The 23,561-nt window shown below is 41.4% G+C and overlaps 1 protein-coding gene across 1 annotated transcript in view; it reads left to right on the top strand.

Annotated features, from left to right (window-relative positions):
* DHX35 (DEAH-box helicase 35) overlaps positions 1-23,561 on the top strand; it is an 844,978-nt gene that overhangs the window by 135,365 nt on the left and 686,052 nt on the right. Inside the window, exons 5-6 of the mRNA XM_044090458.1 lie at positions 17,857-17,961; positions 18,037-18,098. Coding sequence (XP_043946393.1) covers positions 17,857-17,961; positions 18,037-18,098 — 167 coding nt within the window. The remainder of the gene's footprint in view (positions 1-17,856; positions 17,962-18,036; positions 18,099-23,561) is intronic.

Below are 23,561 nucleotides of genomic sequence, written 5' to 3'. Positions count from 1 at the left end.
CATCATGCCCTAGTAGATTACCTTTCCCCAGACATTCTATGTCTTACTGAAACCTGGCTAAAACCATCCACTTCAGACAATGAGGTTATACCACCAGAGTACAACATATTTAGGCTTGACCGAAGGGAGGTGGGGCAGCTGTTCCATATAAAACCTTACTAGAGATGTCCAATATCGCCCCATTATCATTACAAGTTGACAAGGCTGAAATCATTATAACTAAGTTAATTATCAATGAAAATAAATGCATACACATTGTCTGTGTCTATATTCCCCCAGGTAATAACATAAAAATCTTAGAGGATACACTATGTTGGCTGTCAAATAACTACCCCCAAGAAACCATTGTTCTTGGAGACTTTAACATAGACTGGTACTCCTGTTCCTCTGAACCCCCTGCATATCATGTCAACCTTTATGGATTCACACAGGTCATATCCTCCCCCACTAGGATAACTAAACCCAACAATAAAGAAACTACCTTAGACTGGATACTTATTAATAGTCATCCCCACATGTACAAAGCTGGGACACTACCTGATGAAATAAGCGATCAATTTCTCACCTATATTATCAGACAAAAGGCTGACATCCCTAACCAACCTACTTATAAAACAATTAGGAACAAGAAAAACTTTAACCTCACTAATTTCCAAAATGAACTTAAACTGTGTAATTGGTCAGTTCTAAAACATCTCCCAATAGAAGAAGCTGTAAAATACTTTAATAGAAAACTCCTAACCACTCTAGAGACCTACGCACCAACACGCTCTATTAGAACTAAAACAGAAGCTACCCCATGGCTTTCAGCAGAAACCAGACAAAAAAATTCACTTAGAAATAAAGTCTGGGCCACTTGGCGAACCACTACAGCCCTTAATGATCAACTTAGATATAGGCAGCTAAGGAATGATACAAAAAACCTGTTATGACTGATAAAAAAATGTATATATTATTGCCACCTACAAAAAATTTTGGGCAGGCATAAATAAACTTCTCCACCCAGGACAATCCACCATCCCTACCCCCTCAACTTCTAATGACAAACCTCCAGCTGAGCTTGCCAATACCTTCAGTAGCTTCTTTACAGAAACTATTCAGCATCTAGCTAACCAGTTATCCCACAGCTGCCCAAATCAAATTACTACAACATCCAGTGCCCAGATTATCTTTAACTTTCAACCAGTCCCAACATAATTTATTAGAAAATTATTTAAAAAATTAAAACCAACTACCCTATCTGCAGATCTACTCCTGGTAGAGTATTTACAAAAAGCAGCCGATGCTGTAGCATATCCATTATCCATCCTGATCAATAGAACCATATCTGAAGCTTCCATCCCCTCCATCTGGTAGATATCCCGTGTTAACCCACTCCATTAAGGAGACAGCTCCACTGAGCTCTCAAATTACAGACCCATAGCTGTCCTGTCTCCACTAGCCAAAATTATGGAAAAATGTATACATAGACAACTCCTGAACCATCTTATCATTAACAAACTCCTGGGAAACTCTCAACATGGGTTCAGACCACACCACAGTACCTCCACTGCCCTTCTCTCCTTCACTAATGTCATAAATCAAAACCAAAACAATAATAAACTTTCCTCAGCCATCTTTTTAGACCTTTCCAAGGCCTTCGACATGGTAAACCACAAACTACTTATACAAGTACTGAAATCCATTTCCCTAGACACCCAAGCTATCCAATGGTTCCAGTCGTACGTGAGTGGTAGGCAACAGGCAGCTCTATGGAAGGATAACCTGTCCACCCTTTTACCTATCACTCTAGGAGTCCCCCAGAGCTCCACCTTAGGACCTCTCTTATTTTCTATATTTATTAACAATCTGCACAAGGTCATCCCGGATGCTACTGTGCTCAATATGCAGATGACTCCACTCTTATATGCTCAGCCACATCTCCAACAGAGTTGCAGTCTTTATCTCAAAATGCTTTTAATGCAGTTGAAAATTAGCTTCTTAATTGCTGTCTCGTGTTAAATCCCAACAAAATAAGTAGCTGCTGTTTTCCCCATCTCAAAGGTCCACTGGACCAACTTTCACCATACAAATCTAACAACGGCACCATTATTTCTCCAGATGCCTCGACCAAGCTCCTAAATGTAATAGTTGACAATAACCTTAAGTTTGTCTTGCATATTAACCATACGATTAAAACAGTTAATAAAAAACTTGGTTCTCTCTACAAGATTAAACCCTTCCTAACTCCCCTAGCTAAGACTGTTATTGCCCCCACTCACCTACTTTCTTCCCTCCTCTATGCCTCTATGACTTGAACAAAAACGCTAGCTGCTATAATCACATTGCCAGATTTGCCATTGGTACAGCCTATAGAACCCACCACTGTCTCAACCTTAATCAACTTGGATGGCTTGAACTACCTGACCTACTTAAGGTCAACCAACTAGTTGTTGCCCATAAGACTCTTTACCAGCCCGAACACACTCCTGTTCTTAAAAGCCTTATCACCCCCTACCAGAACCTCAGATCTCTCCGATCTGCCAACAAAATGTTAGTTTACACTTTCAAATCTAATACCTTAGCTGGAGAGGCTCTGTTCACCAACTCTTTTGGCAAAACATGGAACTCACTTCCTGCTGGCCTAACATCTGAGCCCTCATTACCCCAGTTCAAGACAAATCTTATACAATTCTTTAAAACATGATGGCTGTGTCCTTGCTTTACCCCTGACTAACTTCCACCCCCTCAACTGTGTACCTTTTGAGGACTTCTTGCCTTTAAGTGACTATATCTTAGTTATTTGGTTAATAATCCAGTAGTTCTTTATTAAATTGTGGAACTAAGTGATGTTACATCCTTTTAAAGAATATCAGTCTGTATGGAAATTGTAAAAAGTTATATATATGATAAAGTCTTTGTAGTATGTATGTAGTATATAGTATGGAGCTTTTCTCCCCGGGCCTCCGCTGAAAATGGACATGTATCCAGCCGGTCTACCTTGGTCAACAAATGTAAAATAAATAAAATAAATTACCATGCATTTTCAGAAGGATATGAAGTCTTAAACTTAAATGTCTGTCATTATTTAGTGACTTCAATCTTCAATAATTAGCCAGAAAATTACAAATTTTATGAGGAACAGACTAAAAATATGAGGCAAAATCTGGATATTCTGTGAAAATCTGGACAATTAAGAGCTATGCTTCTATACAGATGGAACAGTGAGTTTTCTTGTTAAGCAATTCATATAGCTTAGCCTTATCTGGAGAAAAAATGTAGGGTCTATATTAGATCAGCGAACACTTAAACAAGCGAACGCTGATTGATCGACCTTATTTTAGCGAATGTTCAAAATATCAAAGCAATAGAAACCCACATTTTTTCGTAGGGAAAGAATTCAGTTGTCCGTTTCTGTTGCTTCAGTATTTTCAGTGCTGTGGTGGAAAGTTACTGGTCGGATTCAGGTAAGTATGCGATTGTGTGGATGCAAGGGTTAGGGCGGGTTTAGGTGAGTTAGGGTTAGGGAGCGGGTGAGGTGAGTGTGCGATAGTGACGGACCTTAGGGTTAGGGTTTGGCTTAAGGTAAGTGGATAGTTAGTGGTGTGTGCATAGTTTAGTGTAGGGTTAGGTGTCAGATTTTAGGTGTATGTGTGTGGATTTATGTTTGTTTGGTGTGATTGTGTTGTGTGTATGTGTTTTGGATAAGCAATTTTTTTCCCTAGGAAAAAAATACAGTTCAAATTGTAAGCTTTCGCTTACATAAGGTCGATCAATCAGCATTCGCTGATCTAATATAGACCCAAAAAGTATTATGATACCATAACAGCCTTGAAAACCATTTTTGGCTTCTTTGTTCAGAGACAGAAGTATGATCATAAACAGCATTTTGATTGTTTTAGCTTAGCTTCAGCCATACCTGTCTGGTCCAAATCATTTGAAAAGGGACTTAAACCCATGACTAAATCTTGTGGAATACAATAATATATTTTTTGAATAATTAAAACCCTTTGGAATAATACCTGATTCCTGAAAACAGATGTGTCGAAAACAGTTTTTTTGAAAGTTATTTTGCAGCAAAGTGGTGTGTGTGTGTGTGTGTGTGTGTGTGTGTGTGTGTGTGTGTGTGTGTGTGTGTGTGTGTGTGTGTGGTGACGCCACATAATCAATCTTCATCATAATCGGCTCCACTTTCATCTAGATCAGACATGAGAGCAGCCCCTTTTTGTCTAATGGAGCCCATTTTTAGAAATATTTCACTTTTATTCTGGTGAGACTGCAGAGAGAAAGATTATTTTGAGATTGTCAGGCTCTGGAGGAGAGGGTTTGCACAGGTGCATATGTATTTTGTGAGAACTGTTAATAACATTAGGGAATTTGCTGTGCTTTCCAGAAGAAACAAAAGCAACAGTTTGGCTGTCTCTTCTGGTACTGAAGTCTTCCATTTGCAGCTGTTTTTAATTTAGGCTTGTGACTTTAATGATAACATTTCCTTGGATTTAGATACCCTAGAAATATGGGCTCTCTTGGTTTTAAACCCGTTTATTGCAAATTCTCTTCACATTTTCATCAACAGTAGGCATTAGTAACAGACAGCCTGCACAGAGCCAGTGTGAAAGTAATTGCATTCTGAGTCTGCGATACTGTACTAACAACCTGGTATTTAGGGTGGTATATTTTTGCAGTTTTCAACATTTTCCTCACATAGTGCTGTAACTAAATAGACTGTCATGTAAGTTAATTTTTCAATGACATGTTTTCAGGGAATGAGATGCCCCATAATATGTATAACAACAAAGGTAATATTCACTTACATTTTGCCTAAAACTCCATAGATTGGTAAGAAGGCAGATACATTGGAAATGATTTAGACTGTGGTGTCCACCTGATAAGTACATCGCAGCATGGCTCAAAAATCTGAACGAGAATCTCCTTCCACTGGATTTAGTAATTATATCTTCTGGGCTTAGTGGCTGACATTTCAAAGAGCCAGTGAGGGCTTCCAGAAAATAGTTACATTCACTGCAAGAGATCTTTTATGTAGCTGGCTGTCATGCCTCTTATTGATTTGTTACCCTTTTTATTTTATGTATTTGGATAGTGGTTATATCCACTAGACACAAATGACTTTTAATATAGTATCTTGAAAATCAGCCCCTCAAAACATACCTGTTCAATTCTCACTGCACAAAACTATTCCCTTATGTACATAAATAATTAAATAAAACATCAGCACTCTGAAGAAAAAATAGTTTTGTGTAGGTTCACACCACCTGCAAACATGGAAAAATGCGTAGGAGGTTGGCACACCTTCCTGCTATCCTCGATGTTCTTCGTGTTTCACTGTTGCAGCCATTACATTTGGGTTATCTGCTTGCAGGTAGCCCTCAGTTGGCCTTATTAACAAAGCCTTGGGTCCTGCGTTGGTTGCTGTCTCTTCTTCCATGATGTCAAGGGTATAAAACATGCAGCCGATGCCATTACATCAGTCTTTCTTGCCGTGCGGTGCCTGAAGCAGAAGCAGTTCGCAAGTGCCAGTCGGCCGACTCCTGAAATTTTCGTTTTCGAGTTTCAGAACCGAAGTCTTCAACTGGAAAACTTTTTCTTGCTCTTAACCGATGTCAGTAAAAGTAAATAATTGCATTACTTGTGGAAAGCAAATACCTCATAAAGATTTTCATTTGTACTGTATTCCTTGCCTAGGCCCTGACCACGACGTACCTAGCTGTCGGTTTTGTGCCTTATTTAAACCACAAACTATCTGTTGTCGGTATATTTACGCTTCTAAATATTTTGGTGCTCGGTTCAATTATCCTGATACGTCTTCAGTCAGCCTTCCGACTATTGACATTCCAAAAAATGCAAAGATAAAGACAGAGACAGGCCGCATAGGTCCAAAACTGCCGATGCCGCTTCTCCTAAGCCAGTCGCCAGTTCGCCGATACTCAGTGAGGCGCTTTCGCAGCCACTGATACCTGCTACTTCTGATTCGCAGGCCTCTACTGAGACCCATTCGGAGTCAGGTATGCCGTACGATGCTTCAACTGTGGAATCTGCGGATGTCTCTACCTTGGATGGGTCCGGAGCCGCTGTGCAGGCACCAGCTTCTGAGGGTGTATTCCGGCCTACTGACTTGTGTATTAAACCAATGCCATCTTCTTCTTCTTCAAGGCCTAAATCTCGAACCATGCCTAAAAAACTGACGCCCAGACTGCATGGTCAGGCCTCTATGCCTAAAAAACAGATGATAAGAATGGCTGAAGACCTTATTACTCTAATTAGGGGAAGCCAGCCTTCCCCCTCTAAGAGACCTAGGACTGAGTTTGTTTATGATACTTCTGACCAGGATTCTGAAATTTCTGTTTCCTCTGATGACCAGGATTTACCCTTATCTACCTATGAGGATTCTGATGCTGAGGACTCCATTCCCTCTGCTCCCCCCCAGAGGATTTCTCTTTTGGTGAAACCTTGCATACTCTCAGGGAGCATTTTTGTTGGGAAAGTCAGGATTTCTCTGATTCTAAAAAGAGGCTTAGGGATTTCTTACTCTTGCCCCAGCACAGGCCTTTAGCCATACCTCCTGTATTAGACATTGTTGATGATGCATTTGCAGAATCCGGCTTGGCCCCTGACTCTTTACCTCCTGCTCCCAGGAAACCTGATAGATATTACAGGGTCCCTGACTCTCACAAGTTCCTTTTCAAAAATTCTACTGCGGATCCTGAGACCATTTCACAGGGGTCCAAGGGCATTAAAGCTACTACTGCCAAAAATCCTAACCCCTCTGATGGAGAATCCAGGGTGATGGATAGATGGGGTAAGAAGGTATATACTTCTGCAACGTTGGCTATTAGGGCCTTAAACTGCCAGTTTCATATGTTGAAGTATCAGCATCATATTATTGGATTACTTAAACAGAAAATTATGTTGTTTCCTGATTGTGCTGAAAATAAGAATTTACAGGATTTATTGTATTCAGCTGAATAGGTTGGAAAACATACTTTGAAATGTGGTTTTGACTCTCTAGAGGCATCTTGCAGGGCTGCTTTAACTGGGTCTGTACTTAGAAGGCATGCTTGGCTTAAGGGGCAATCCCTACCAGATCATGTTAAAGCAAAATTACTGGATGCTCCCCTAAACCAGGACTGCCAGTCTGGCAACAGGGCAGAAGAAGTTCTTAAAAAGATGGAAGAAAAGGCTAAATCTATGCAAACTGTTAAAGATTTTTTTACAAGTACAACCTCCAAAATTTAGTAGGCATTGGCCTTCCAAGAATTGGTCCTTTCCTGCCTCTTCCAGACCTTCTCAGTCCAAACCCAGATCCAGCAGAGCTCCCAGGCTGCAGTCCCATAGTACGCACAGAACTAAGCAGTGGGGGGCCTTCACTTCCAAATCTGTGAATAATAAGACTCCCCCCTATGGTAAACTGTCTCAATGACTTCCTTTTAAAATTTCCAAACACTTATCAACTGACTGCCCCTTTGGGGGAAAAGATTGCTCTTCATGCAAAAAACTGGGAACTCATTACCCAGGACAAATGGGTTTTAAATATAGTGTCTCAGGGATACAGATTTCACTTCCACACATTGCCAATACCAAGCGGGTGGCCAGACCTACCCTCAAATCAGTGGGCAGAGGCCCAAAACCAAATACTTTCTCTCTTAAGCATGGGGGCTATTCAGTTGGTAACAGAAGAGGAAAAGGGACAAGGTTTCTACTTGAGACTTTTCCTGGTACCCAGAAAAGACAATTCATGGCATCCTGTCCTGGACCTGTCTACTCTAAACACCTTTTTGGAGATTCCAAAATTCAAAATGCTGACACTTCACCAGTTGCTTCCTATGCTAGGCAAAGATGCCTGGTTGGCAACACTAGATTTAAAAGAAGCATACCTGCACATCCCTATCAGAAAATCTTGCAGAAGATACCTACGCTTCAAAGCAGGCTACACGCATTATCAGTTCTCTGCACTGCCCTTTGGTTTATCTACTGCTCCCAGGGTATTCACAAAGTGCCTAGCTCCAGTTATTGCATTTTGCAGGCAAAGAAATATTCAAATATACCCATACCTGGACGATTGTCTAATTCAGGCAGAAAGCCAGGACATACTTTTGAATCATCTGGCCTTTGTACAAAGGGTTCTAACTTGTCTGGGGTACACCATAAATGAAAATAAATCACACCTGGTACCCTGTCAACAAATTATATTCCTGGGAGCAAGCTTGAATACAACTTCCCAGATGGCTTTCCTCACGCCAGAGAAACAAATTCATTTAATAACCTACTTCAAACAACTGGCCACCAAAACCCTGCTATCTGCAAGACAAATACTGCAAGCCTTGGGGTTCATGGCCTCCTGCATTCTTCTAATTCCATATGCAAGACTGCATATGAGGAAACTACAGTGGTATCTAAAAAGCCTATGGTGTCAACATTCTCAGGATCTAGAAGCAATGATTCCTATCATACCTTACCTACGTCTAGAGTTCCTTTGGTGGGCAGAGGCCTGCCACCAAAACAAGGGACTACCTTTCATACCACCCCCTGCCACCCAAACCCTAACAACAGATGCATCAGACTATGCATGGGGGGGGGCTCAACTGGGAGGGAATTGCATTCTGGGCAAATGGAACCCAAGTCAAATGTACCTGCATATCAATCAAAAAGAAATGTTAGCTGTACAGAATGCTCTGACAGCATTCAAGGACCACATTCTTCCAGGACAACTAATGGTAAAGATGGACAACACCACTGTTATGTGGTACATAAACAAGCAGGGGGATACACATTCTTGCCCCCTCTGTAGACTAGCCATGGCATTGTGGAACACAGCCTTGAGCTACCAAGTGCACCTACAAGCTCAATTCCTGCCAGGAAAATTAAATACACTGGCAGAAAGACTAAGCAGAAACCTCATGGACCCACACGAGTGGAAACTGGAACCAAGGATTTTCAACATGTTGACAAGCAAATGGGGGAGCCCAGATATAGACCTGTTTGCCTCTCCCCAGAACTACTAATTGGGCAAATTTTGCACAAGAATTCCCCACAAACAAGCTTGGAAAGTGGATGCTCTGTCCTTCAGCTGGAAAAACCTATCAGTCTATGCCTTCCCTCTGTGCCTCTGCTCTCCAAAGCACTACTAAAAATCAAACAGGACAAACCAAGGATGATTTTGATTGCACCAGACTGGCCACGCCAACACTGGTACCCCCTCCTGCGCAGTGTGTCATGGTTCTCCCCAGGGCACCTGCTTCAGACTCCTTCCCTGCTGTCTCAGCAGGAGAACCAGATTCTGCACCCTCAACTTCTAACACTGAACCTAGCAGCCTGGCTTATTACCTAATCTCCCCATTACCATTCCTCAGTAAACTTGTGATGGATATCATTTTAGAGGCAACGAGGCCTAGTACGAGAAAATCTTATGCTGAAAAATGGAAAAGATTCTGTGCCTGGAACCAATCTCAAGGGATGAGCACAGCAGTGCCCAATTTACCTCAGATTTTACATTACTTAACTGAGATGCTTCACAAAGGCCTGTCTTTTTCCTCCATCAAAATTCACGCTTCAGCCATTTCAGCTCATTATAACACAGAACCTCCTCTCTTCTCTCATCCACTGCTCAAGCAGGTCCTCAGAGGGCCAGAAAATTGAGACCACCCAGGAGAGCTGCAACCCCAGCCTGGGACCATAACTTTGTTTTGGAGAAACTCACTCTACCTCCTTTCGAGCCAGCTGCTACTGCAGACTTAAAATTTATTTCTTGGAAAACAGTTTTCCTTTTAGCAATCACTTCAGCAAGAAGGGTATCTGAATTACAGGCCCTTATGGCAGTGGAGCCTTTCATCATCTTTCATGCGGACAGGGTGTCCCTCAGAACCAATCCATCCTTCATGCCGAAAGGTGGTATCCAGTGTGGCACTTAATCAGTCCATTCATTTGCCAACCTTCTTTCCCAGTCCACAGAACAAAGTGGAACGGATACTGCATTCCCTGGATGTGCACAGACAACTTAGATTCTACTTGGACAGGACTAAACCTTAAAGGAAATCTGAACAACTGCTGGTGGCATTTGCTGCAGGGGCAGAGGGGAAGGCTATTTCAAAGCAAACCATTTCTAAATGGATAGGCCATTGCATTCATTTCTGCTATAAGCACCATGGAAAACCTATCCCTCAGGGGATCAGACCTCACTCCACCAGGGCTGCATCTACCTCTACAGCCTTTCTCAGAGGCGTCCCTACCAGGGACATCCTAGAAGCTGCTACCTGGAGTTCTGTACATACTTTCACCAAGCATTATCATTTGCCAATTTTCTCTAAATCTAGAGCTGGCTTTGCCACTGCAGTCTTGCAGGGCTTTATAGCTGGTCCTAATGCTATCTAAATTCCTCCTCCCAACCATAGCTTTGGGAATCTACCCAAATGTAATGACTGCAACAGTGAAACATGAAGAACATAGTACAGTTGTGTACACTTACCATAAATGTAGATGTTCGAGTGTATTCACTGTTGCAGTCCTGGTTACCCTCCCTTCAGTCCCCTAACTTCTTTTGGCTATACCTCTACTTTCCTTTACTATGCTTAAAAGCTTTTTGGTGTATTTGCTTTTTTGTTGGAGGTATACCATTGTATTTTTACATTTAATTGCTTCCTATTAGGGGGACACCTGACATCTGGGGCAAGAAAAACTGATGTAATGGCATCGGCTGCATGTTTTATACCCCTGACGACCTGATGTCATGGAAGAAGGGACAGCAACCGATGCAGGACCCAAGACTTTGTTAATCAGGCCGACTGAGGGCTGCCTGCAAGCAGATAACCCAAATGTAATGACTGCAACAGTGAATACACTCGAACATCTACATTTATGGTAAGTGTACACAACTGTACTTTTGGACAACTTTGCTTCCAGACAAAATATGTTTTCTTGAATAAAAATGTCTCTTTCTTCAAGATCTTTTGTTTTCAAAGTAAGCACTAAACTGTACAGTAAGTACATCTGTTGCTACAGTATACAGTGAGTAAACATGAGGAGACATAATATCAAGCAGTAATGCTTGAACAAACACAGGCTAAGCAGTAGAGTGTGGAACACCTGAAAGGAACATGCTCAGTGTTTCTCTACATGAGCAACCCAAACTCACTGTCTGTCTGATTGACTTGCTAAGGCTTGCACAGCTGGCAGGTAGAGATTAAGGGAATCAAACCCAGAATTACAGGTTGAAGCTCATTAGTAGCTCTTGGCTTGAATCCTTTGTGCTACATTTCAGAGTTAGAAGAGGAACAGGAAATGGGGATCAGTTAGATGTATTTATTTATGACAATGTTGCTGTGAGGTGTGGATCTTAACTGTAACCTTAACAAAAGTTGCTAGACATGTGGCCTGTATCATACCTCTCAATTATCCAGATTTTTGACTCATATTTTTTGTCTCTTCCTCATAAAAATTGTGCTTTTCTGACAAATCACTGAGGAGTGGACTCACTAAGTAATGACATACATAAAGAAGTTCAGACTTCATTTCTTTCAGAAAATGTATGCTAATACCAATCCTGTTATGCTAGCAACTTTATAAGTTTATAAGAGTTGTATTTAAAATCTGTCCCAATTTTTGGGCCTTTGTTTTCCTATTACTTTAGGCCTAGTCCAGATTTCTCGTCCTTAGATGTTGTGAAGTATGGCCTGTATGATCCCCTTTGTTTGGAATAGGCGGAATGTCGATCCTAAGGAAAGGGTCTTGGATAACTGAAAAATTGGATTTGATTTATACTACACAGTAATATAAAATCAAACGATGATAAGTGAGATGGCATAGCGGGTAATGTTGCTGCCTCAAAGTGGTTGGTTTTGAAATTCATGTCTTGGCTGTCATATCTTCTTTGTGGACTCTTCTGTCCTCTTTTCATATTTCCTTCCGTATGACAAAGACATTGTGTTAAGTCAATTGGCTGTCTTCTAACTTTGCCTTAGTTGTCCTCACCCTTTATAAACTGAGTATGTACGTGTGTCCTGTGATAGACTAGCGTTCTGTCCATGATTAGTTCCTTTGCCTTGCACCCACTAAATGCCAGGATAGGCTGTAGTTTCTCCTCAGCCGTGAATTGGATAAGAAAGTAATCAATAAATGAATGAGTGCTAGACGATTCTGTTTATTTTTGTCCTGTTTGGCCCTTTCTGTCCTGTTATAAAGAGTAAGCACTGTTATAAACATTGAAAGGTCTTCATCAAGTTATAGCTTCATAGATTGTTACTAGGCTAATCACCTTGGTTGCCTTTCTAAGCCTAGCCAAGTTTTTCCCGAAAGAATAATGAAGTCCTCTATCCAAAGAGGACATTTATGGCCAGGCATTTATAAGCTACCTCTGTCCCTAGGGGACATGGGCGCCAGGCCCGGTGTAAATTTCCTATTCCGCATCCAGTGGTCTAGGTTGCACTTAAATTGGGCAATAGACGAACTCAGCTTCACATGGATGTGAAAGCATGTTCCATAGGGCGGGCAGTCTCTGGGACACATATATGTCTCTCCAGCATGTTCTATCAAAGTCACAGACAAAATTCAGGTCCTTAGACATGTATTTCTGGTACTGTTTGACTTACGAATATGCAGGAGATTCATTAGTATGGGGTTTGCAGATGCCTTGTAAGCCAGGCATAGATCATCCCTTAGCAACCTATAGGTGACTAAAAAAAAAGGAAAGGGCTTTAAAGTGCTGTGCATAAAGCAAGTTTGTGCCTTGTATCCTTTTTGTAAGGAACCTCTAAGGTCATTCTAGTTGCTGCATATGCTTGGTCAGGTACATACTAAAGGGAGCATTGTACTCTATGACTGGTCTGATAAGGGCAGAGTACAGTGGGATAATGACCTCTTTGGATCTAGATGCCATGCCTTTACTTATAAGTTGCACAACATAAAAGGATTTCCTCACCACTGTGGTTACATGGTAGTCGAAGCTAAGGCTACTGTCTGTGTGCAGAGCCAGATCCCTGAATACTGGGTTGAGTCTTACAGAAGTATTATCAACTTCTTCTTGCCACAACTTTGAGAGAAGGCAGTTTATGGTCCTCTTAATTTGATATGGCAGTTTAGGTTACTAATGCCTTTGCAGTTAACTTTTGCAGACCTGTACAGGGTTGCTATGTATTTTCAGCAGATGCCACATCACGTCATGTAGTTGCATTGCTGGGTAAAATATTTCCACTTGTTTTATATTGATGCTGTTTTTTTGTCTGCTTCCTTTTATCTTCCATTGCATTTTTTAAATTTACTTGCCACTCCTTACTGAGGTATTGTGGTAGCGGCACTTCTTTTAATATAATAAATTATCTCCTTAATTAGAGAATGTCTGTTTGTGTGAGCAAAACATACATTGAAGCTTGAAGGCTCAGTTTAACCAGCAAACATGTAATAACTTGTACTACTGATTGCAACATGATAAAAGTTGTTTTGGAATTCTGCCTTACTTGTACATTATACTGTAGCATGTATAAAAGAGAGGCCTTGCTTTCATGTACTGCATAATATGAAAGATGTAAAAAACTTATGTTAGAATTTTAATATTTCTTTAATGCTCATTTGCTGTCTGTAAATGGTGGTTCTGCCTTGCACTAAAGAAAGTGAATGAAACAAGGCAAAAGTTTAAGTGAGTTTTCTGTGTGATTTGTGTGTAATGTTTTTGTGGTACTCTATTACATTTCACTTCTTGGAGGATTACAAATGTATCCTAGCATTTTGCCTTGTCAGTAGTATCATTTGTTTTATTTTGCAGTTTTCTTGCTAAAATAAATTATAAAAAACAAAATTACAGAACCTTCCCAAAGTCTGTATACATGCCAGATCACTGAGTTTGTGGCCTGAAATAATTTGCAGTTGACAAGACATTGAGCTTACTGGGTTTTTCTTAGCAGTCTGTTTTGCCAGAGGGCTCTTGTGAAAGACTGGGAAAGTAAACTTGCATGTAGTGTGTCAGCGCCTCCTTGTCCCATCCCATTTCCAAATCCACACTTTTTTCTTTAATGTCTGCACTGTCGCAACTGTTTAGTAATTTATAATTACGCATTCAGTCTTTTAAAGTATATCAGTTCTGTCAGTTAAAATGTATCATGTCTACTGGAGTTTAAGTTGCAGTAAGACAATATACACACTCAGCTTGTGATGTGGGCTGTGTATCTCCTAAACCTGATTGACTTCTTTGAAGCAGTCACCAAAGCCATAGATGAGGGTAAGGTGGTTCACACAGCTTATCTAGATCTTGCCAAGACTTTCGACACCATCCCCCACTCTGGAATTATAGATAAGCTCACTAAATTAGGTATAAATTCATATGTCACAAGATGGGTTGCCAACTGGCTCACGGACAGAACCCAAACTCTGAAAGTAGCAGACTCCAAATCCGACATCAGACCAGTGACAAGTGGAGTACCACAGGGTTTAGTCCAGGGTCCTCAACTGTTTGGTATCTCCTTCTCTGAAGTACAGGCTAACACAGAAGGTCTTTGGCTAACAAAGTTTGCAGATGACTGCAAACTAGGAGCCATAATCGAAACTCCTAACGATGTGGACATACTACAAAAGGGCCTCACTGAGACAGAGGCCTGGTGTCAAAGCCATGGCCTGAAGCTCAATGCCAAAAAGTGTATTGTCATCCCCTTTGGTAAAAACTCTGTACCAATGAACTACCACATAGCTGGTAGTCTAATTAACGCCGAAAATGTGTTGAGACCTTGGGACACAGGTGGACAGTAGTCTCTCCTTTGATAATCACATTGCCACAGTGGTCAGGAAATCCTTCGACATGGCTCACCTCATCACAAAAGGTTTCTCATCCAGAAAAAAAGAGGTCATTGTTCCCCTCTGCTCATCACTCATTAGACCCATTATTAGAGTACAACGCCTCTTTTGGTATGTACCTCACAAGACATCTACAACAACTGGAAAGGCCACAGAAATACCTCACAAAGAGGATTACTGGCCTCAAACAGATGCCCTACACAGACCGTCTCAAAAAACTCCAGCTTTACTCCGTCGCATATCACCTACTCAGAGGCGATCTCTGCCTAACATACAAAGCTATGTCAAACCCAGAGCTGTTGGACATGCTCCACTTAAAGAAATCTCAATCTCTCTGAGCTACATGCTCTAGGGACCTAAACCTTGTCACCACAATAAACAGAACATGCTGGAGGGATAGATTCCTGTCCCAGAGACTTCCCATACTCTGGAACAGACTACCTGTCTATGTCATACAGAGCTCCTCATTAGCACTCTTCAAGAAAAATCTTGATGATTGGATGGGAAATAGGAAATTCAGCCCGGGGATCACTTCTGTGGCTCTGCTGGACAGGGGCATAGGAAAATTATTTTCTTGGTTGGTGAAAGCCAGGGTACATTTTTGGCTAGGCTTATATAGGCCCTAGGGCCAATAGTCTAGTACCTACCTATGAATGTAGCATTGTGAACATCCTAGACTTTAAACAGAACATTGCCAGTTTTGAAGTGAGTGTGTGATGTGGTCTGGCATCTGGAATAAAGAGATAGTTATTATTTACCCACTGAGTTAGTGTACTAAGTTCCACTCCCTCTTACATGAGTCTACCTAGTCAGGTATTAAAAAAATAAAAGCAGGATCCTTTATTCCAGCTACATTCACTGTAAATGTGAGCAAGATTTCTGAACCCCATTATACCTTTCTATGTCGTTCCTTTTCCTTCCTTTTATATTACCTGTTTTGTACTTCATTTTTCCTCCTTTGTTTTCAGCAGCATCTTGACTGATTTGTATGTTATTTTTGGTACTATTTCCTATAGCAGTGTCATTTCAACTGGGTGGTTGATAAACGAATATGCAGAGTAGTAGAAATTAAGATGGGAGATGAGCAGTGCGGAGTCAGATCAGGATTCAGCACAACTGACTCAATGCTTGCAGTGGCACAGGTACTTTAGAAGATGCTAGAAATGAGGAAAGTGTTCACCTGGGTATTCGTAGACTTGGAGAGAGAATATCACAAGGTCCCAAGAAAGCTGATTTGGATAGTCCTGCAGTGGTTCAAAATCCCAGAAAAATTGATAGAATTAGTGCAAGCTATGTAGAAGGACCCAATGACTCAAGTACAAACAGTGTTTGGTTTCACAGAGGAATTCCCAGTGGGAGTGTGTATGCATCAGGGTTCAGCTCTGAACCAGCTGCCATTCATATTGGTGATGGACTACATTAGCAAACTGGTAGGAGGGGACAGATTAGAACAGTTGCTGCATGCAGATGATGTGGCATTGCAGGCAGACTCTGAGCAAGAACTTCAGCAAAGGATAATGAATATAAAACTGAAGGCACATGTGATGAAACTGAGTACAAATAACAGTTGTAATAGTGGCAAAAGGGGGAAATCAGAAGAAGCCGAGATTTTAAATAGCAGGGAAAGTAGTGGAACAGGTTAACAGCTTCACGTATCTGGGTGTGGTGGTTGAGGAGAAGGGAAGTTTGAATGAGGTGGCCAAAGCTAAAATCAGAGGGGCTGCAGCCAACTATCACAGAGTGTCAGAGGTAGTGTATGACAGAAGAATGCCAAAGAAGCTGAAAAGTAAGGTGTACAAAACACTGGCGAAACCAGTACTATTGTATGGTACAGAAATCTGGGCAGTAAAGGCAGAGCAGTTGAAGAAGCTAGAAGTGATGGAGATGAAGTGCCTGAGATGGGTGGTAAGATGCACACTGTCAGACAGAAGACATGAGGACATCAGAGCAGGAACTGAAGTAGATCCAGTTGCAGAAAAGGTAAAAAAGAATAGATTAGAGTGGCTCTGAGACATGTACAGAAAAGCAAAAGACAATCTGGTGAAGAAGAGTTTGGGACAGACGGGGAGAAGGCAACAGCAAACGAGAGCATCCAGTAAAAGAGTTGGGTGGACTGTGCGAGAGAAGACCTGCAACAGTCAGACATGAATGCCAAAGAAGGTAGGGGAGTGGCATTTAATCAAGAGAGATGGTGACATTTGACACGGTACCCTGACCCCATGTAGAAAATGGGAAAAAGAGGATTGATGATGATTCCTCTAGCAGTGTCATATATCAAGATAAAATTATCCAGAGCAAAATCTGAACTACATTAACCACAAAGAGTGTCTTTACAGTTTTCACCCCCATACTGTTGTGTATACCTCTGCCAATACAAATGTTTTTCATATGCTCTTCTTTTAGCATATTGCAAAATGTCTCCTTCATCACTTTATATGCCATTTAATTACAGTATGGTTGCAATATAACAACAATTGTATTTTATTGTGTGTGAAATATTTAACTACAGTGTTGTTGGGCTTCCTGCTGAAATGTCAAGAGTCAAAATATTAAGTCCTAACACTCTGAAGAAAACATTGGAAATGCAGGATAAGAGTGAATATTGAACATCGCTCATCTCCTTTAAACTTCGTTTTTTGAAGGGGGCAAGCCCCTCACACTCCATGAGCTTACACATAATAACTCCGAGATTGACATGTCTTGGAGAAAAGGGAATATTTTTAGTAATGGCAATTTCAGACTTAGTATATGTAAGTCCAGGTTTGGCAATTCGATATTTCACATGGTTATTTTGTTGTCGCCTTTGCTGTATGTGCTGTCATTCTTTGTTTTATTTGACACACGTGGGCTAAACAAAGTGTAACCTGCTGCATGTCTCTATTAGAATTTTGTGGCAGCTTACAGAATACACTCACCTTCAGAATTCTGAATTTAACTTTCAGTGTTTTAAATTGAGCTGACATTCGCTATGATTAAGTGAGCCTCTGTCTGATGGTCTTACCAGTATTATAATGGTACTCTGTTAATGCTTCCTTTGCTCCTTCATCCTCACTGCTTTCACATTAAAACTATTTTACTTGTTGGTAGGTGGCTGGTAGAGTAGCAGAAGAGCGAGGTGCCTTGTTAGGCCATGAAGTTGGATACTGTATTCGATTTGATGACTGTACAGATTCACAGGCCACAAGGATAAAGGTAATAAGGCATTCATTACACTACAGCACCGTGAAGTAACATTGTATTGTTTTGTTAATGCAATGTTTTTCTCAGTTTCTTACAGATGGAATGCTAGTCAGAGAGATGATGGCAGATCCTCTTTTAAAGAAATACAGGTAAGTTCTGTAGGTCTTTGTATAGCTACGTTTGTGCCTTTGACATTATTACACATATTGTATTCCTTTAAGTTGCTTTACATTGCTCTGTGTCATAGGATCATAGGTAAGTACTAGGCTATTGGCCCTGGGGCCTATACAAGACCAGCCAAAAAGGTACCCTGGCTTTTGCCACCCAAGAAAATTATTTTCCTGTGCCACTGTCGAGCAGAGCCACAGAGGTGATCCCCGGGGTGAATTTCCTATTTCCCATCCAATCATCAAGATTTTTCTTGAAGAGTGCTAATGAGGAGCTTTGTTTGATATAGATAGGTAGTTTATTCCAGAGTATGGGAAGTCTCTGGGACAGGCATCTATCCCTCCAGCATATTCTATTTATTGTGGTGACAAGGTTTAGGTCCCTAGAGCGTGTAGCTTGGAGGGATTGGGATTTCTTTAAGTGGAGCATGTCCAACAGCTCTGGGTTTGACATAGCTTTGTATGTTAGGCAGAGATCACTTCTGAGTAGGCGATATGCGACGGAGTAAGGCTGGAGTTTTTTGAGACGGTCTGCGTAGGGCATCTGTTTGAGGCCGGTAATCCTCTTTGTGAGGTATTTCTGCGGCCTTTCCAGTTGTTGTAGATGTCTTGTGAGGTACATACCAAAAGGGGCATTGTACTCTATAATGGGTGTAATGAGTGATGATTAGAGGGGAACAATGACCTCTTTTTTTCTGGATGAGAAACCTTTTGTGATGAGGTGTGCCACATAAAAGAATTTCCTGACTACTGTGGCAATGTGATTATCAAAGGAGAGACTACTGTCCACCTGTGTCCCAAGGTCTCTTATCACACTTTCGGTGTTAAGTGTACTACCACCTATGTTGTAGTTCATGGGTACAGAGTTTTTACCAAAGGGGATGACAATGCACTTTTTGGCATTCAGCTTGAGGCCATGGCTTTGACACCAGGCATCTGTCTCAGTGAGGCCCTTTTGTAGGATGTCCACATCGTTAGGAGTTTCGATTATGGCTCCTAGTTTGCAGTCATCTGTGAACTTCGTTAGCCAAAGACCTTCTGTGTTAGCCTATACTTCAGAGAAGTAGATACCAAACAGGAGATGACCCAGGACTGAACCCTGTGGTACTCCACTTGTCACTGGTCTGAAGTCGGATTTGGAGTCTGCTACTTTCACAGTGTGGGCTCTGTCAGTGAGCCAGTTGGCAACCCATCTTGTGACATAGGGATTTATACCTAGTTTAGTGAGTTTATCTATAATTCCAGAGTGGGGGATGGTGTCGAAAGCCTTGGCAAGATCTAGATAGGCTGTGTGGACCACCTTACCCTTGTCTACGGCTTTGGTGACTGCTTGAGAGAAGTCTGTCAGGTTTAGGAGACATGATCTGCCTTTTACAAACCCGAACTGGGTGGGATCCAGAGTTTGGAGATTACCAGTGTCTTTGTTTATAAGTTCCATGATGATACGTTCCATGGCCTTGCAGACCAGGCTCGTCAGGCTAATGGGGCGGTAGTTCCCGGGGTCCGTGGTGGCTCTCCCCTTGTGGAGTGGGATAACTGCTGCTGTGCACCATTCAGCAGGCACAAAGCCTGAGGTGAGGCTATGATTGAACATGGTACTTAGATGGGGTGCCAGTTTGTTCTGTAGTTCGTGTAGAACGCAGCCTGGGATGTTGTCTGGTCCCATGGATGCTGTGTTCTTGGCTTTGGAGAGTTTGGTTTTTACCTGTGCAGCCATGATTACAGGAACTTTGCATTCTTCCGGTATAGAGATGGGCCCTTTAGGGGGTGAGAGGGGGGTAAAGTTAGCACTGAACCCATCTGCCAGGATGTTGGCAATATCAGTTGGGTCTGTATATTTAGTGCCATTGTGCTGTAACTCAGAGCAGATCTGAGTGTTGCCATTGAGATTCTTGACATAGCTATAGAATGCTTTGTGGTTGTCTTTAGAATCAGTGGCGATTTTGTTTTCGTAACTAGCTTTGGAGGATTTTATCAGGGATCGCAGCTTCTTACTAAGGCTGACCAAGGAGCTCCTCCACTCGTGGGATTTTACTCTCTTTTGCAAGAGTTTCTTCCTTCTGTTGTACAGTTTGTTTATGGCAGAGGACCACCAGATTGGCTTCCTTTTTTTTGGAGGATAGCGTCTTGGTTCTGTTTGGGATAGCATGATCCATGCGCTCATGTAAGTGCTTATAAAGTGCAGTTGTGTAGGATTCAGTAGTCATAACTGTATTGTCCATCTGCATGGGTGTCATGAAGTTCACCACTTCTGTCTTAAGAAGCATGAAGTTGGCTTTGGAGAAATTTTTTACCATGGTTTCCTTAATGGGGGGTGGGGGTGGAAGCAGGATGTGGATATCTAGGGTAATTAGCTTATGGTCGGATCGGACCAATGAGGCGTTGACTTCAGGTCTGGAACACCAGTCACTCATATTGGTAATGACTATATCTAGGATATTGTTGCCCCTGGTGGGGGTGTGGATAAGTTGATTCAGGGCATTGGAGTTTTTGAATTCCAGAAAGCGTTGAGCGAAGCAGTTGGTACATGAGTAGTTTTTCCAGTCAATGGTAGGGTAGTTGAAATCGCCCATTATTAGGGTGTTTGGTTGAACCCTAATATTTTCCAGTACATCAAGAAAATAGGAGTGGGAATCCTGGGGCATGGTGGGTGATCTGTAGCAAGCTACAATTTGGATTGCAGTTTTGCCCAGAGTTAGTTGCACTTGGATAACCTCGGCTGCATTATGCTGAGCAACTAGCCTGGAGGTGTGGATATCCTTAATGAATATGGACACACCTCTGCCTTTGGTGTTCCGGTCCAGGTTACACAGCCGAAAAGTGTGGTATGAGTTATAGCCTGGTAGTGCAGGGGTGCTCTCTGGAGCCTTGAACCAGGTCTCAGTCACTGCATAGATATCGATGTTCTCCATTTTAAGGAGTGCCTCAAGTGAGTGCATTTTGAGATTTAGACTTCTAGCATTGAGTAGCATCACCCTCAGTTTTTGCTTGCCTGTTTCTGTTACGGTGGTGAATTTGTCATTTGAACCTTGCCTAAAAAAGGTGTCATAGAAAATAGTTTTTGAACTGCACATTTGGGGAAATTTAAGTCCAAGCAGTTGGATTTTCTTGCTAATGGAAACAAATGTCATTGCTATAGAAAGACAGGATCATAGGAAGTTATTAGGCTATTGGCCCTGAGGCCCTTACAAGTTTAGCCAAGAATTTAGCCCATGTTCTGACAAGTCAGTACCTGATACCCCTGTCCAGCAGGGACACAGGTGGAATCCTTAGGGTGTATTTTCTGTTCTCCATCTAGTTAAAGGGTTAATGAGGTACTCTGCTTGACATGGAGCGGGAGTCTATTCCACAGAAGGGGGAGTCTCTGGGACACAAATCTGTCCTACCAACAAGCCCTATTGATGCCACAGACCAGGTTGAAGTCTTGCATGTGGGTAGAATTTGTGATTATATTGAACACTTGAAATTTCAAATATGGTAGGATTAATATTATGTGTTTTTGTGTAACCTAGCTTTTGCATTTTCTTCCAGTGTTTGTGTGGGTTCCTTTCTGATACTCTTGTTTTCTCCAACCTCCCAAAGTAGTCATATTAAGGACAGTTAACTATTATAAACTGTCCATATTTGCAGGAACTTAGGAATAAAACAAAGAAAGTAATCACAAGAACCATAAGATGACTAGCTATGTACAACTTTAAGCATACAAACTTAAAAGCATTCTTTATATTGATCACTGGCTGCAGTAGCCTAAGCTACATGGGTTATATCCTGCAAGGATGTAACAGCCAGCCAACTTCCAAAGCTTCAGGGCACCTTGCACATGCACAAACCATTAGTCAGCTCAAGCTGAGCTGAATAAAAAGACAAGTTTTGGCACCAAGCCTTTCAGAGCTTTCCTGCCACCAAAAAATATGCTCCTGTGAGGCTTTTGAATAACAACAGTTGGCTTGTGTTGTTACTTTTCTGGGCAGATAAGTTTCCTTCTGAGGAAAAAAACTCCCTTAAAAAGTTTGTTTGATAACACTTTCCTGTTCAGGAAAATTGTTTTAAAGCTATGAGTCTGTGTTTTAACTGACTGTCAATAGATTGTATTGTACTTTTACATGGGAGTACTCTTTTTCCATGTCAGTTTTAAAGATGTTCAAAGTATTTAAAAAACATTTCTGTGGAGAAATTGTGTTCATTTTACTTTTTGGGGGGGCTGGCAAAGTGTTTTAAAGTGCTTTTTAATGTGTTTTTCTTTGAAAAAGTGACTTTCAAAGACTAACTTTTCACAGACTTTTGCTGCTTGTTTTCCCTAGGAATATCGTTGGCCCCATTTTTCCTGTCAAAAAGAAACAGAAAACTAAAAATATATCTATTCTTCTTCAAATGTCATTAGGCAGGAGTAGTTTACTGGGTCTGGCTCAGAGTTTAATTCAGTCTGCTGATCCTTCTTATAAAATAGTTTCTGGTAAAAGAGAAACCTCTTTTCCTGAAGAGATTCAAGGTTCTGAATCTGGACAGGAAGATGAAGAGACAGGTACAGAGTTTTCTCCTCAGAGTTCTGATTCAGAGTCGGGGGGGAGCACCGTTTCTGATAGAGATTTAATTTTGACCCCTCTGATCAAAAAGTGTGATGAGAAGGGTTAGTTGATAACAAGGAATCCCTTAAGATTTTTCAGCCGTCCTTTTTCCAATTTTCTAGGGGATTATATAACCCCTCATCCAATTTTAGCAAAACAAAATAAACAGTATTAACTAAATGGAGGTTAACAGTGCAGGTTAACGGAATTAAGGAGTGACAAGGGAGTTCCAAAAAGAATTCAGCCCCTCCCCCCCAAACCAGGGACAGTCCAACAAGTCAGAATGATTATTTCAGGGACCTCCCCTCCCCCAACACATACACTCTGGCAGTCCCTTTTCCCTTCCAGAAAGGGCAACAGATAGATGGGTTATGAAAATCATTCATCAAAGTTACAGATAGCAGGGGGAGGAAATTCCTCCTTTCCAGGAGTAATCTGTCATCCACTATACCAGACTCTTTAATTTCCTCCTGCTGTTCATCACATGTTGTCCCAGGGAGTGACAAACCGTTCCTCCTTCCAAGGTTGGAAAATCTTTTTATTCAATGATGTTTTTAGTGCCAAAGAAAGAAAATGCTTAAAGAACAGTTCTGGATCTTTCTTTCCTAAACCGGTTTGTGATAGTGCCAAATTTCAAACTTCTGTCACTTCACAGCATGTTACCTCTTCTTCCTTATTCAAATTTCGTAGTAACTCTATATTTAAAAGGTGCTTATCATTACATCCTTATTCAACCAGACTTCAGATGTTTCTTAAGATTTTCTGTGTCTCAATCACATTGTCAATTCTCTGTCTTTCCCTTTGGACTATCCACTACACCAAGAGTGTTCTCAAAGTGTCTAACTCCAGTTATAGCTCACTGCAGGCTACAGGGTATCCA

The sequence above is a fragment of the Protopterus annectens genome, chromosome 12.part0, assembly GCF_019279795.1.
Source record: "Protopterus annectens isolate FY-2018-M chromosome 12.part0, PAN1.0, whole genome shotgun sequence".
In the NCBI taxonomy this organism is placed as follows: domain Eukaryota; kingdom Metazoa; phylum Chordata; order Ceratodontiformes; family Protopteridae; genus Protopterus; species Protopterus annectens.
The sequence above is the reverse complement of the archived record's forward strand: the minus strand, read 5'-3'. Positions and strand labels throughout refer to the sequence as shown.